The sequence below is a fragment of the Asterias rubens genome, chromosome 15 (assembly GCF_902459465.1).
Source record: "Asterias rubens chromosome 15, eAstRub1.3, whole genome shotgun sequence".
NCBI lineage: Eukaryota > Metazoa > Echinodermata > Asteroidea > Forcipulatida > Asteriidae > Asterias > Asterias rubens.
This window is the reverse complement of record NC_047076.1, coordinates 4,857,005-4,870,997: the sequence shown is the minus strand read 5'-3', so window position 1 is coordinate 4,870,997 and position 13,993 is coordinate 4,857,005. Positions and strand designations below refer to the sequence as shown.

At 40.9% G+C, this 13,993-nt stretch overlaps 1 protein-coding gene across 1 annotated transcript; it reads left to right on the top strand.

Moving 5' to 3' along the window:
* The first annotated feature begins 688 nt into the window (after positions 1-688).
* LOC117300353 (cytochrome P450 20A1-like) lies at positions 689-13,778 on the top strand. Its single transcript, XM_033784117.1, has 12 exons — positions 689-1,167; positions 2,238-2,344; positions 4,282-4,334; positions 4,874-5,043; positions 5,957-6,102; positions 7,321-7,488; positions 8,776-8,854; positions 9,115-9,288; positions 10,301-10,421; positions 11,044-11,155; positions 11,594-11,658; positions 12,417-13,778. Exons 2-12 carry the CDS (start codon positions 2,270-2,272, stop codon positions 12,667-12,669), a joined length of 1,416 nt encoding a protein of 471 aa, XP_033640008.1. The 5' UTR covers positions 689-1,167; positions 2,238-2,269; the 3' UTR covers positions 12,670-13,778.
* Positions 13,779-13,993: the final 215 nt, after the last annotated feature.

The following is a 13,993-nucleotide window of genomic DNA, read 5'->3' as shown; positions in this document are numbered from 1 at the left end:
CGCAACTTCCTTCCACGACTAGGCTTGACTTCAAGTCTGAGACTGCGGTATTTATCCGCATCAGCCACACATTATAGGAGACTTTCCAACGCTAGGCGGCAGCAGACATACCGGGTATATTTCCATAGACCTTTCTTTTGTTGATCAACAAACCGCCTTGGTTGGCATGGTCGGCCGAATGTTAGTAAAACACTAAATCGTAAAAACAGATGTTTTAACAAAATTCAACATTTTCTGCAAACTTTCAATTAAATAAAGTACTTCTCATAATTAGTTGTTTTGTTTTAAACAAAATCGACAAATTTGGTTACATTGTTACCAAAAATAGCGATCTTTTCTTGATTTGCACTTATGGCTTTCCATAGTTTTCCAATCTGGGTTGGCAAAAACTCGGGCTGTGACGTTGCAAAAGAAAGGTCTATAGACCTTATCGCAAATACCAATGCGCAAGCGCAGACTGTTGAATGAGGTGCATTGTGGGATAGATATGGACCACAATGCACCTAATTCCAAGCTTTACGCGCGCGCCCCGGTATTTGCGAAAAGGTCTATTGTTTACGTAGTTCTGAACATGCGCATAATTCTGAGAACAATGGATTTACCCGGTAAGTCTGCTGCCCTCTATCGTCCCAGAAAGTCTCCCACTGGGAGTATTTACTCTCCGCTTCCGCACGACAAGTGCACACACCGATTGATGGGGACCCCAAACACGTCCGTGTGGCCATTTGGTCGGTCGGGTCTACAATATTGAGCTCCACTTGGAGCAACTAGTAGTACCATAGTACAATGTACACAGGACGAGAGCGATCGGCCGGAAATGGGTCCGCCTGATCATCACGTAATGAATTGGCCGTAATCGTACTCGGGCGGTACACGCAGGTTCCCAGTTGGGATGATAATATCGGATCGGCCATCGAGGGGGTTGAAGAACAACCCTGTGAAGAGGCACCTCTACTAACTGCTACTGTTTGTGTTCTTCCCGTCAGGAACGATTTTATCAATTTTTGTATTTTTCCATCATGTCCATAGGCTTGTAGCTTGTTTATATGAGGCACTGAATCAAAGTTATGGTAGTCCAGTAAAATTACGCCCACTGGGTTACCTTCATCTAAGTTTTCCGTGTCCCGTGGTTTCCTCGAGGTTCGTCAAAAGATTTGGATTTGTAAGGTAGGACTTGCCCTTCATGAAACCATGTTGATGTCCTCAAAGATGCCCATGTCACTTGCATGTTTATTAAGCATGTTTTCTCTTATGATGTTTTCCAGTATTTTGCATGGTATGCTATTGCTAGTAACTTGTAAGACTGACAGGCCTGTAGTTTTCCACTCCTTGGTGGGCAGCTCCCCAGAGTCCACCGATTTTCTGAGATGAACAATGGTACTGCCAACTCCTGACTGCACTCACTCACACCTGAGGGTGTATTTGGTCTGGCTACTTCTAGAAAAGTTTTTATAAGGCTTATAATAGTTTCTAGAAGTATGGTCTGGCCATGGTCTGGCCCAGGGCCAGGGCATTTGTCTGGTTTTAGTGCTTCCAATTTTCCTTGAACATCTTCTATTGTGAATTCAATATCTTGTGAAGTGAAGTATCTTTATCGACTCGTCCTTCTATGTTGGGTATTTCACCATCGGGTTCATTTGTAAAGATTGATTGAAAAAAGCTGATCAGGATCTCGGCTGCTTCTTGGTCGGATTCTGATAAACCGCCCCCTTCTCTCTCCAGCTGGGAAATTCCAGATTTCACTTTTTGCTTTTTCCTCACATAGCCATAGAATGCCTATTGGTTTATCTTTGAATTCCTTCATCAATTTCCTTTCAAATTCAGCTTGTCTGGTTCTGTTGTTTTGCTTCTTGTAGTCTTCGTAGTCACGATAACTCTTCGTCCTGCTGTATTGCTGATACAGTTCATGTTTCTTCGTTATTGCCTTATTGACTCTTGCCTTCATCCATTGAGGCTTGTATTTGTTATTAAGCCTCTTTGTGGGTACATTATCTTCGACTGCCTTCTCATATTTGACTTTCGGCAGTTGCCACGCTTCTTCACAAGTAAGCCCTTCCATCCTCTCTTCCCAGTTACATGGTCTGTTGGATTCTTGGTCTGTTGGATTTTGTATCTCTTCGACCAAGTCTGACTGGTTTCTGACCATACTATGTAGCTTGTATTAGTAGTATTATTGCAACTTATTAGTGTGTACACATGCAATAATTGATTTCCAAGGTTAAACTGTTTCTCCACAGATAAGAACTGAGAGACCCCAACCAACTTCAACATGCTTGCCTTCGCTATTTTTGCAGTGACGTTTGTAGTAGCTTTGATAGCGGCAGTGGTTTACTTTAACCCTAGTGTAAGTATGAGGAAAATGCAGTTCAAACTTCAGTTCAGTTGGAACAAACTTTTAACCTTATTTAGAGTGGTAATAGAGGCGTTCAAGCAGGCCTATACCTCACAGGGACAACAAAGGCGATTGACCCATGCTCCCTGGTCATTGCCTTAGTGCCCTTAAAATGCTCAAAGTAGAGATTTTTATTTTCCTCATAGGTTGCCCTTTTTGCCAAGGAGAAAATACCTCGCCCTTTCAAAAACCAAGCATACAGGCCTCGTGTACAAGCATGTCATTTGTGGGATTTTGCCGAGTTCCCTTGATGGGAGGGAAAATCATTCAAACATCAGACTTGAGTGCTGGTTGTTGAGACATCATGGTATGGGTTTGAATCCCAGTCATGACTCTGGTGTATCCGGCCTGGCTTCACTACTGCTGTCTTCCGACCAAACATATAGTTTGGGGCTAACACTCAAAGGGTTTGGGTACTTTTTGTACTTGTGATACAAAACACATGTCCACAGATTTACATTAAAGGGAAGGTCCAAAGACCAGTCTTCTCACTTGGTGTATCCCATCATAAGCATAAAATAACAAGCCTGTGAAAATTTGGACTCAATCGGTCATCGAAGTTACGAGAAAATGACGAAAGAAAAAAACACCCTTGTTGGACGAATTTGTGTGCTTTCAGATAGGAATAAAACACTTCTAGCTGGAAGCCTTTTATTATTTTAGTGAGAAATTAGCTCTTTCTCACAAACAATGTTACTTCAGAGGGAGTCGTTTCCAACACTGTTTTATACTATCAACAGCTTTCCAATGCTCCTACCAAGTCAGTCTTTAAGTTAATATTTGTTTTGAGTAACTACCAAACGTGTACTTTCCCTTTATAGTTACATGGTTTGAAAATAATGATGGTAAAAAAGCTTCCCTTAAAATATTACTTGCTGATGAGGTGCTGTTATTCTTGAGAAATTAGTACTCAAAATTAACAAAAAATATTTAAGCAAATGAACAAAAATGATTTACGCGACTCTCCTGAAAACATTGCTCTGTGGTTTTCACTTTGTTTTCCTTAAAAACTTGACAATTAAGGAAGCTGAAACTTCTACAGGTAAATTATTACATTTCGAAGCCCACCCGAGTAACATGCCTGTGATATTTTTTCACCGGACTCGGGAAAGTACTGAGTATACAGTGCTAACACACACATCGGTGTATGGGTAAAAACCAAAATAAGTATTCTTTATCCCCGGTGGATATTTTTAACATCTCTTGTACATACATCTTCATTCACAGTGAGTAGGGATTCATGTTATGGCCAAAAAACTTGATCTAAAGGTATCAAAACCCTTGGAAGAGGTCTCAGTTTCTTTGCTGTAATGCTTTGTTTCAGAAACTTATTTCAACATTTGTGACCATCCACCACCAATAGGCTGTAAAGTCGCACTTGCACATTGCAGAGCCTATTAAATTGTTTGGGTTTTCAAGAAAACTTTGAGAAATCTGAATACAAAAATATGTGGCTTTGAGAAATCATAACTTTGTCAAGAAATATCTGATTTAAATGTGGATGGTATCATTTTGAAGCTGATTACACACTCTCTCAAAAAATGCATTAATCCCATAACAGTGAAAGTGTCAACTTTACAGCCCATTGGTGGTGGATGATCACATTTGTTTGTGGTTAAAACGTCTAGCTGGTTGAACCATCCATGCTCTATGAACAATCCAACCCTAGCATGGAGGCAATGGCCCTAATGGGAGACTTTGAAACGCTAGGTGGCAGCAGACTAACCAGGTAAATTTCCATTGTTTACGCAGTTCTGAGCGTGCGCACTTTACTGAGAACAATGGGTTTTACCTGGTCTGCTGCCACCAAGCGTCCCAAAAGTCTCCCATTGTTTCCTCTCTCTGATTGGAGTAACTGTTTTAACTCTCCATTATCCATTTCTCTTCAGGGTTCAAGCAAGAGACGCTCAACGGTTCCTGGTATGGACCCGACAGATCCAAAGTAAGGGTAACAATGTTGAACCTCATTTGTTATGCACTTTGATCATTTTTGGGAAAAGTGCAGTATAAATGCCAATTATTATTGTTATTGTTATAAATTGGACGTGTCCTGGTCGAGCGATTAAGAACACGGAATTCAAACTCTGGTGTTTCTGATCAGCAGAGTGTGGGTTCGAATCCCAAGCCGTGACACCTGTGTCATTAAGCAAGACACTTAACTATTGCTTTGTCCTTCGGATGGGATGTAAAGCCCGTTGGTCCCATGTGTTGTGTGCACGCATGTAAAAGAACCCAGTGCATTTTTCGAAAAGAGAAGGGGTTAGCCTCGGTGTTCCTGGCTTGATTTGCAGCATATTTCGACACAGCATCTTGTAAAACCATAACATGGTGCTAAGGATTTGGTCTCATAATTCAAAACTGCGTCCCACTCCTTGCAGTAATAATACCTGGTGCTTTTTGTATCCTTTGGCAAAAGGCGCATTATAAATACGGTTATTATTATTGTTATTATTATTATACATTATTATTATTGTTATACAGCGAGGGTAACTTTCCAGATATGGGTGCTGCAGGCAGCCTGCATGAGTTTCTCATGAAGTTGCATAAGACTTATGGATCTATTGCATCCTTCTGGTTTGGTAAAACGTTCACTGTTAGTATAGCGTCACCAGAGCTCTTCAAGGAACACATTGGACTGTTTGATCGACCTCGTAAGTAAAAAATATATACCTTACTTTCCAGCATGTAAGATGTGGCTTATGTAGCCTTGTCTACGGCTCATTACGCAAGCCTCCCACTGTAAAGTCACCTGGGCCCCATTTCATAGCCCTGCTTAACGCCGAATTCTGCGCTGACGATCACAACTCCCTGCTTACGTGCAAGCACCAAGTTTATGCGCTAGCCATGTTAGCGTAGAATGCCTAGTAATGCCTAGTAATGCAGAATCCTAAATTCGCCGCTTACCCGTGAAAAACGCTTGCCGTAAGCACAGAATTCTCTGCTTCCCTAACAATACTGGCACAGTACTGCAGTACTTGATACACAGTATACCGTGGGGTAAAAAAATGGTTTTTCAACCTCGTACAACGAAGCCGAAAATGAAGCCGCAACAGGCTTCATTGTTATAGGTTGAAAAACCATGCTTCGACTCCACTGTATACTGTATATCAAGTATTGCATGCAGTAAAGCGCTTCTAACATTATTACACCTGGTCACAGGGCTTCAAATCATTCCTTAAACCATCTCAGCTCCCTGGGGAGTACACAGCCTGTGCAACAAGTATGCGCTATTCAGCTATTAAATTAATCACAAGAACCATCTCTGCCCTCACAGGTACCCATTTACCCCTTGGTGTAGAGAAGCAGTAGTGTCATTCTCAGGGTGTCTTGTGAGTGTCTGAGTGTTTTGCTCAGGGACAAAAGTATACGACTCTCGAACCCACACTCTGTTGAACAGAATCGCGAGAGCTTGAGCTTGGTGCTCTTACTCGCTCGGCCACGACACTCTAAATTACTCGAGTGCTTCTAAAGTGGTTCTGTAGCAAGCACTGACTCGTTGCCCCCAGGTTTCCCGTAAAAGTTTCTTCGTGTGCCATGACCCTAAGGGTGTGCTCTCTTTTGCAGCTGAACTGTTTGCACTGTTTGAGCCTCTGATTGGCCAGAAGTCCATCCAGTATGCTAATAAGGCTGATGGGCGGAAGAGGCGCAACATGTATGACCCATCGTTCGCACATACTAGCATTGGAAACCACTACGGCACTTTCAATGAGGTAATAGTTTGACAGGAATAATAATAATAGTGGCTCCCTTAATATTTATGCATGAGTACATCACAATTCTAAACCAAAACGAGGCAATAGGCTCGGCCATTTCCAAGTGGTGGTGGACGTGCGCCTATAGCATCAATTTGGGTAAGACTTATGACGTCGTACATGAATATTAAGAGAGGTGTATATAGCGCTCATATCCGTCACTCAGTGACGCTCTAGGTGCTTCAACATTCAGTATTTTCCTGCAAGGTATATTTATGAGGGACTAAATAAGGGAATAAAAGGGTAGCGACTTGTTCTTTCACGGCCATTTAAAACAGAGCGGGGTCGAATTGCCGTGTGATAAGTAAATGCCCGAGCCGAAGGCAATTCGACCCTGCAAGGTTTTAAACGGCCGTGAAAGAACCAGTCGCTACCCTTTTATTCCCGTTCATAAATACCTTTTTGGTTAAAAGGCGTAATAAAGTAAGAAACTCTGTAAAACTTATCTGTTAGGTGTACATGTGTTGCATGCCTATTTCCGACAGTTTCCGGTTCCGTTCGTGTGCATGTGCGTATAGTCTTGGTGCAACACGTTCTGGTATTCCTTTCACACACAGCGCAGCCAACTAACCCGTAACAATAATTGCTTGCATCAAGACTAGCGCGGAGTATCCGCTCACAACCGGTTATAAACACTGGTCATTATCAAAGGTTTAAACACCCCCACATGACGCGCTCTCCACCAATAGGAATAGCGAAACTGTCTGAGGTATTTATGAATGTACATTTTAATTATGAGACCTACTCCTTTTACATATATGTAGCACTGTGTTGTGGTTTACGGGTGCTGTGGGGCCATATGCTGCCAATCAAACCAGGAACACAGGGTCAAACCCCTTCTCTTTACGATAAGTGCACTGGGTTCTTTTACGTGGGTACACAACACACAGGACCAACGGCTTTTCATCCCATAGGAAGGACGAAGTATCATGGGAGACCAAAATTATTTTGTGACTTGTTTTACTCATTTCTCAAAAGCTATACAATCTCAGTTAGTAATATTTGAAGGGAAGCTTTCCACTATCATTATCTTCAAACCCAGTAAGTGTAATGTAAATCTGTGGACATTTTGAAAAAGTACCCAAATCCTTTAAAAGTGTCTTGCTAAATATATCAGGCTTAGATAAAGGCAAGTTGTGACTTTTTGAATCCTATTGTCATTTTGATATTAATTAGTTGGCAGGTGAGCTAGTGCAGAAACTCTTGACTATTCCGAAGGACGAGCACGTCTCACTGATGCAGCACTGCCACGCCCTTGTCATTACGGCGCTGACTCGTACCTCCTTCGGAGACTTCTTCAAATCTGAAGAGTTAATCAACAAGTTTCGTCAAGCTTATAATAATGTAAGTTTTCATAGTAATAATTAAAATATGCTATAGTTTCACCTGACTTTGTTTGTTAAAGACACTGGACATATTTGGTTATTACTCAAAATATATATTAGCAAAAAAACTTACTTGGTGACGAGCAATGGGGAGCTGTTGATAGTTTATTGTGAGAAATGACTCCCTCTGAAGTAACGTATTTTTTAACTAACAAGTAGTTTCTCACGAAAATATTTGAAATGTTTTTTCTTTCAGTATTTTCTTGCAACTTCGATGACCAATTGAGCCCAAACTTTCACAGATTTGTTTATTTTATGCATTTGTTGGGATACACCAAGTGAGATTACTGGCCTTTGATATTTGCCAAATATGTCCTGGGGCCATCATGTCAGTTTTAAGGCGGTTGTCCAGTCTGTTCTGGGTTGGTCTGCTTTCTCCCTTTGGCTCTCCTCTACTTGGCCCTGTCCTTGCATTGACTCCAAGCAGTTTGGAGCTCTGCCATGTCTTGCCCAGTCGGCCAACGGGTGTGGGCCCACCCACAATTACTTTGGTACACCTCTTGACCCAGTTTGCATCCTCATTTCTTTTCACATGGCCAAACCACCTCAGCCTGTGTCTCCTCAAGACGGTGCCAATCCCCTCCACTCCAACTCTCCTCCTCAGCTCTTCACGTAACAGCCTGTCAACCACAGACGCCCCACACATCGATCTGATCATTCTCATTTTGATTTCACAAAAAGTTAAGACTAGTCTTAAAGACACTGGACACTATTGGTAATTGTCAAAGACCAGACTTCTCACTTGGTGTATCTCAACATATGCATAAAATAACAAACCTGTGAAAATTTGAGCTCGATTGGTCGTCGGGGTTGCGAGATAATAATGAAAGAAAAAAACACCCTTGTCACACGAAGTTGTGTGCTTTTAGATGGTTGATTTCGAGACCTCAAATTCTAAACTTGAGGTCTTGAAATCAAATTCATGGAAAATTACTCCTTTCTCGAAAACTACATTACTTCAGAGGGAGCCGTTTCTCACAATGTTTTATGCTATAAACCTCTCCCCATTACTCGTAATCAAGAAAGATTTTATGATAATAGTTATTTTGAGTAATTACCAATAGTGTCCACTGCCTTTAACTCGATTTAGGACGAGTCCTTACAATTAGGAGTAGCCTTCAGTTTTTACTATCTCCTAGTCTTATTCTTTGTGAAGTCCACCCCACCTCCTTTAAGTTTTTATCTTACTGTAATTATAGTTAACTGCTACATTTTATTTGTATATATATATTTGTATTCAAATCAGTGTTGGTATGACATGGAGAGGAGTCTCTTTCAAGGTCTTCCTGTGAAAGGAAGCGATCGGGAAAAGAAGTTTAATAAAGGTCAGTTTACCGAACAATTGACCCCTGCCCCTCCCCCTCCTTCCCACCTCCTACCACCTCTAAATTAAGAGTAAAGCCCGGTTCATACTTCCTGCGAATGCGAACGTGATGCGAATTTTGACGTCTTAGCCCTGTTTTGCTGGGAATGTTTTGCAAGAGTGAACACATTTCAGTATTATGTATAATCTTTAGGTGGCCAAGCGCCTCCTTAACAGAACTGTTTTCTATGTGGTTATGTTTTTTGTGTGGCTTGCTTACAGCTTTAGGTTTCTTGCACGATACTGTACGCAACACTTTGAAGGAGTGTCGCGCAAATCCAACAGTCGGGCACCAGTCTTTTATCGACGTTCTCCTTGAGAATGAACTACCAGAAGATCAGATACTAAGCGACTGTGTCAGCTACATGGTGGGTGGCTTCCACACCTCTGGAAATTGTGAGTAATAAACAGTCTGGCAGGGATGCCGGTTTTCAGGGTGTTGCTGAGATTTTTCTCAATTCTCCTGAAGAAATTCTGCCCTCTATGTTTTTTTTTATCTGACTGGAGAAAAAAAGGCCTTTTCCAGAATATGCCCAATATAGTTTTTGGTTATGGACATGAAACATTTGTTGTTAGTGGAGTCACTTGCATTATTGCACTTACAATTCTACGCGGTTAATCGTGCCGCCAGAACTACTAAAAAAACAGTCGCGACTACCTGCTTGGTGAACCAATTGTGTCTTTACAACTAGTCGCGACAACATATTTTACTTACGAGTTACAATCAGACATCAGTGACACAATCATTTCATTGTTTGAATTTTACTATTGGGCATGCGGCAAACATTATGCCGCAATGCATCTTGGGAATTAAACATTAGTCAAGACTATTGTGAAAGTCATGACTATTGTCTATTTAAGGCCTAGATGAAAACAGACAGAAAGTCTGCATTTAGCAGACTAACAACCAGAAGATTCTTACTCATTTAAAGTTGTCAGATGTGAATGTACATTAATGTGGAAGTTACGTGGCTGAGCGGCTAAAGTCATCAGATTCAAACTCTGGTGTTTCTGATCAGCAGAGTGTGGGTTCGAAACCCGAGTCGTGACACTTTAATTGTGTCCTTAAGCAAGACACTTAACCGTTGCTTCGTCCTGCAGATGGGACATGGCCAAGTGTGTTGTGTAACGCGTGGAATAGAACCCAAGTGCACTAATGGAAAAGAGAAGGGGGTTTGCCTAGGTGTGCCTGGCTGGATTGGCAGCTTATTTGCACCACAGCACCTTTTATGATGCAATGGATTGGGTCTCATTGTTCAAACGTCCTCCCACTCCCCTTGTAGTAAATACTTGGCACTTTGTATCCTTTGGAAAAAAGGCGCATTATAAATACGGTTAGCATTATTATTAGTACATTTTCTTGTTTCTGATATTTTTTTGTTTACTTCATGATTTTCTTGGCCGATAGTGTTTCTTTGGATTTTGTACTACTTGGCTTCAAACCATGACTGCCAGGAGAAGCTGCATCAAGAGATCAAGGAGGTTCTTGGTGATGGGGAGGTGGACAATTCAAATGTCAAGGACATGAAGTGAGTCTCCCAAGTCAACTCAAGTTTAACGTTTATTTTCGTTAAATGGAAACACAAGGACAACTAGAAATGTAGTTTAATAGATGTTAAGTTTGCATCCGTGGTAAAGAATATGGTTTTACCCTTATACACTGATGTGTGCTGGCTCTGTATAATCAGTACTTTCTGGATTTCTGTGGAAAAAAAATCACTGGTGGGATTCGAACCATGACACTCTGTTCTAGAATGTCAAAGGTCATTGGTTCGAGTCCCACCTGTTTGGCCAAGTGCTGGCTCTGAAAGGACCAGGTGTGGTCTCAAATACAGTATACTCTGCTCGTATTCAGGAAAACACAGTGCCTACCACTCATCGGTTTGGACGGTAAAAGCCAAAATATTATTCAGGTCATCTATGTTTAAAATAATCACGACGAAACAAAATGAAGGAAAGATTGAAATTGTTACAACAGATGAGTTTTTCAACAGAGAAAGTTTAAAACATCGCATTACATTCATATCATGGTTGATGTTATGGTTGTTTCCACTTGAAAAAAAACAAGTCACTGTTTACGAGAAGTGATTGACTTCACCACAGGCCTCATAAGTTATAACTCTTGATTTAAATTATTCTGATTTCGTTTAGATACCTTCGCCAGGTGATCAATGAGGGACTACGTGTGTCTGTTCTGGCCCCCTATGCTGCTCGCTTTCAGGATAATGATAGTAAGCTAGGGGGTCATGTTATACCAGGCGGGGTGAGTAACCAATTCGATCACGACTAGTTAAAAAAATGTTGGTGTTGAGTCGCAATACACAGGAAGGTTAATGGGAAAAACAGACATATAGGTGTCCCATAAAAGCTGGCCAATCGTTCATTCATATCCAATCGTTCATTGGTCACCATGCAATCTCCTGGGATTGGGAGGTTAGCAGAGAGCCAGTTGATATTATTGTCATCAAGGGTTGTTTATCTGGCCATTGACCAAAACAGTTATTGGTTACAGCCACGAGATTCTGATTAGGCGTGAAATGAGGTGCATACTTGTTTTAACAGCGATCAAGTTTGATCACTAGCTAGACCAGCATGCATCTCATTCAACAGTTGGCACTCACATCTTGCAAGGGATCATTACCCCAAAACTGTGTCCTGTTTTTCATCAAAACTGCTCATTTTGTGAATCTTCTTTTTTCAGACTCCTGTTATGCACGCTCTCGGGGTAGTGCTTCTAGATGAGGAACTTTGGCCTGAGCCTGAAAAGTAGGTGAAACTTTGCTTGTCTGACTTCATCATGTTGGTTCGAATCCCAGTCGTGACACTTGTCTCCTTGAGCAAGACACTTAACCATAAGCTTCTCTCTACCCAGGGGGTAAATGGGTACCTGCGAGGGCAGAGATGGTTCTTGTGATTGATTAGCTTAGTGCGCTACATATTTGGCAGCCGATGCTGTACATACTGGTTTAAGGAATGATTTAAGGTCCAGCGATCAGGGGTAATAGTGTTGAGAGCGCTTTGAGACGCCCTTCAGGTGTATAAAGCGCTATATAAAAACCGACTATTATTATTATTATTTTAATTTATGTATTTTATTGCATTTGGACAGCATCTTTGTACAATAAATTTTGTTGGATGCAGAGTGTGGGGTTGAGTCCCAGTCATGGCACATGACTGTCCTTGAGCAATATACTTTACTGTAACTGCTCTTTCCTTCCAATGGGACATTAAGCCGTAGGTTCCATTTACTAGGTTTGGTAGTACCATAAAAGAACCTGAACATTTATCATGGAAGAGAAGAATGCCTCATTGTTTCTTGTTCACATAGTAGCAAGCACCCTAAAGTGATCTCAAAGTTCAATTGTGATGCATCCTTGGTCTTATTACCAGAGATGCATCCAGATTTGTTCACAACTCTTTGTTTGTTTTTGTTGTGCAATTTTTTTATAGGGAACAGGTAGAACTCAATTATCCTTGCTTGGTTTTGCAACCATTTTCATAGCTTTCTTTTTTTCTTTTCACAGATTTGATCCCGAGCGATTCAGCCTGGCCAACTTCACCCCTCGCCACAAGATGGGTTTCCAATCATTTGGCTTTGCAGGGAAACGCGTGTGTCCCGGGAAGTATCTCTCCTATGCTGAGACTAGCGTCTTTGTTGCCGTCCTATGCCGGGATTTGAAGTTCAATCTTGTCGAGGGGCAAGTTGTTGAGAAATTCCACGGCCTTGTGACCTCTCCTAAGAGCGAAATTTGGTTTACTCTTGAGAAAAGAGGCTAGCTCAAATCAAGCGGACAAAATTACTGTGTTGAAAGGAGTGCTTTAAAGGAGCATTACATAATTGAAATGAAAAAATTGTGAAGATCACAGATTTAAATAAAACTTACATGGTCTATAATGACAAAGAAAACATCCCCTGAAATATTTTTGACTGAATTGTCGTATTTGATTAGAAATAAATAAAACTAATATCCGTTTTGGAGTTCAACGCTCAGCAGTGAGCGTTTTATTCAAATTTTGGTTGAATTGTTGTCATGCGAAATGTGTGATTGGTTTTTCACTATTTTCTCGTGACCAGATGTCCAATCGATCTCAAACTTCTACAGGGTTGTCAGTTGATGTATCTGGTGGATTTTGTACTTCCAACAACTGTTTCATTTGCAAAAAAAACCAATTCTTTAATGTTCCTTCAAGCAAAGATCTTTGACATTCAAATCTGATGAAAACTCAAAAATGTTTAAATTGTTCCCAATGTAATAACCTTGTGAAACTAAAAAAGTCCTCGTCCTTTTACAGAACTTTTGAGGGACCAAAAGTAAAATAAAAAGCACAATGCACCATGTGTAAGGTGTTTGGTTGTTTTTTTTCTCCCAATTTTTACAGCATTAAATGCTTTTGAAAAAAAGAAAAAAACTTTGTGAATGGACTCAAGACCACGAAGTAAAGACAACAGAACTAAGATGAAAGATGTCTGTTTATTTTCTATTTTGAGAAAACAGAATTAGCTGTTGTAAACTGCTTACCAACAAAAATGACCTATGGTATAAATGCAAACAATGGTTAATGGCCTGGCGTTTGGACCCTAGCAATGTTTTTCTCAAAGCCCGAAGAAAGACTCTCATTGAAATGTCAGGCCATTAGCAATTTGTGTATATTATTAAAAAAAAATTGCACTGGGAGCTGTGCGAAACGTGCATTGTACAAAACCAGTAATCACTCAAACATTTTGAGATAATAATGGTTTACAAATTTATATGGGAAGATAGGCACTGCATGTCTGGGATTTGAAGCACCATATCAATAAACTTCTGGTAGCCATATAGGATTTGAGGCATTGCATGGTGAGGTATCAATATATATTTGGTTTACACCATGTGTGTATCTACTTGCCAGGTAGAGTTTGTTCTTAGACAACTGTCTTGCTTTATTCTACTACCGCGGAGTAGATGTTCGGGGGTTCGGGAGACTTCTCAGTTCTGAAAAGAACTGTCCTGCTATTTAACTACATGTATTACCAGGGCAGATGGTATAGAAAATAGGCTGAGACTACTACTTTAGCTTATGGGATCGTGATTAACTGTACTACCGCGGAGTCAGTTCTTAC

Bases quoted from the DNA above. Each gene is read 5' to 3' on its own strand.
- LOC117300353 (XM_033784117.1), top strand. From the start codon at position 2,270: ATGCTTGCCTTCGCTATTTTTGCAGTGACGTTTGTAGTAGCTTTGATA. The intron at 5,044-5,956 runs GTAAGTAAAAAA...TCTCTTTTGCAG, and splicing joins TGGACTGTTTGATCGACCTC to CTGAACTGTTTGCACTGTTT. The intron at 7,489-8,775 runs GTAAGTTTTCAT...TATTCAAATCAG, and splicing joins TTCGTCAAGCTTATAATAAT to TGTTGGTATGACATGGAGAG.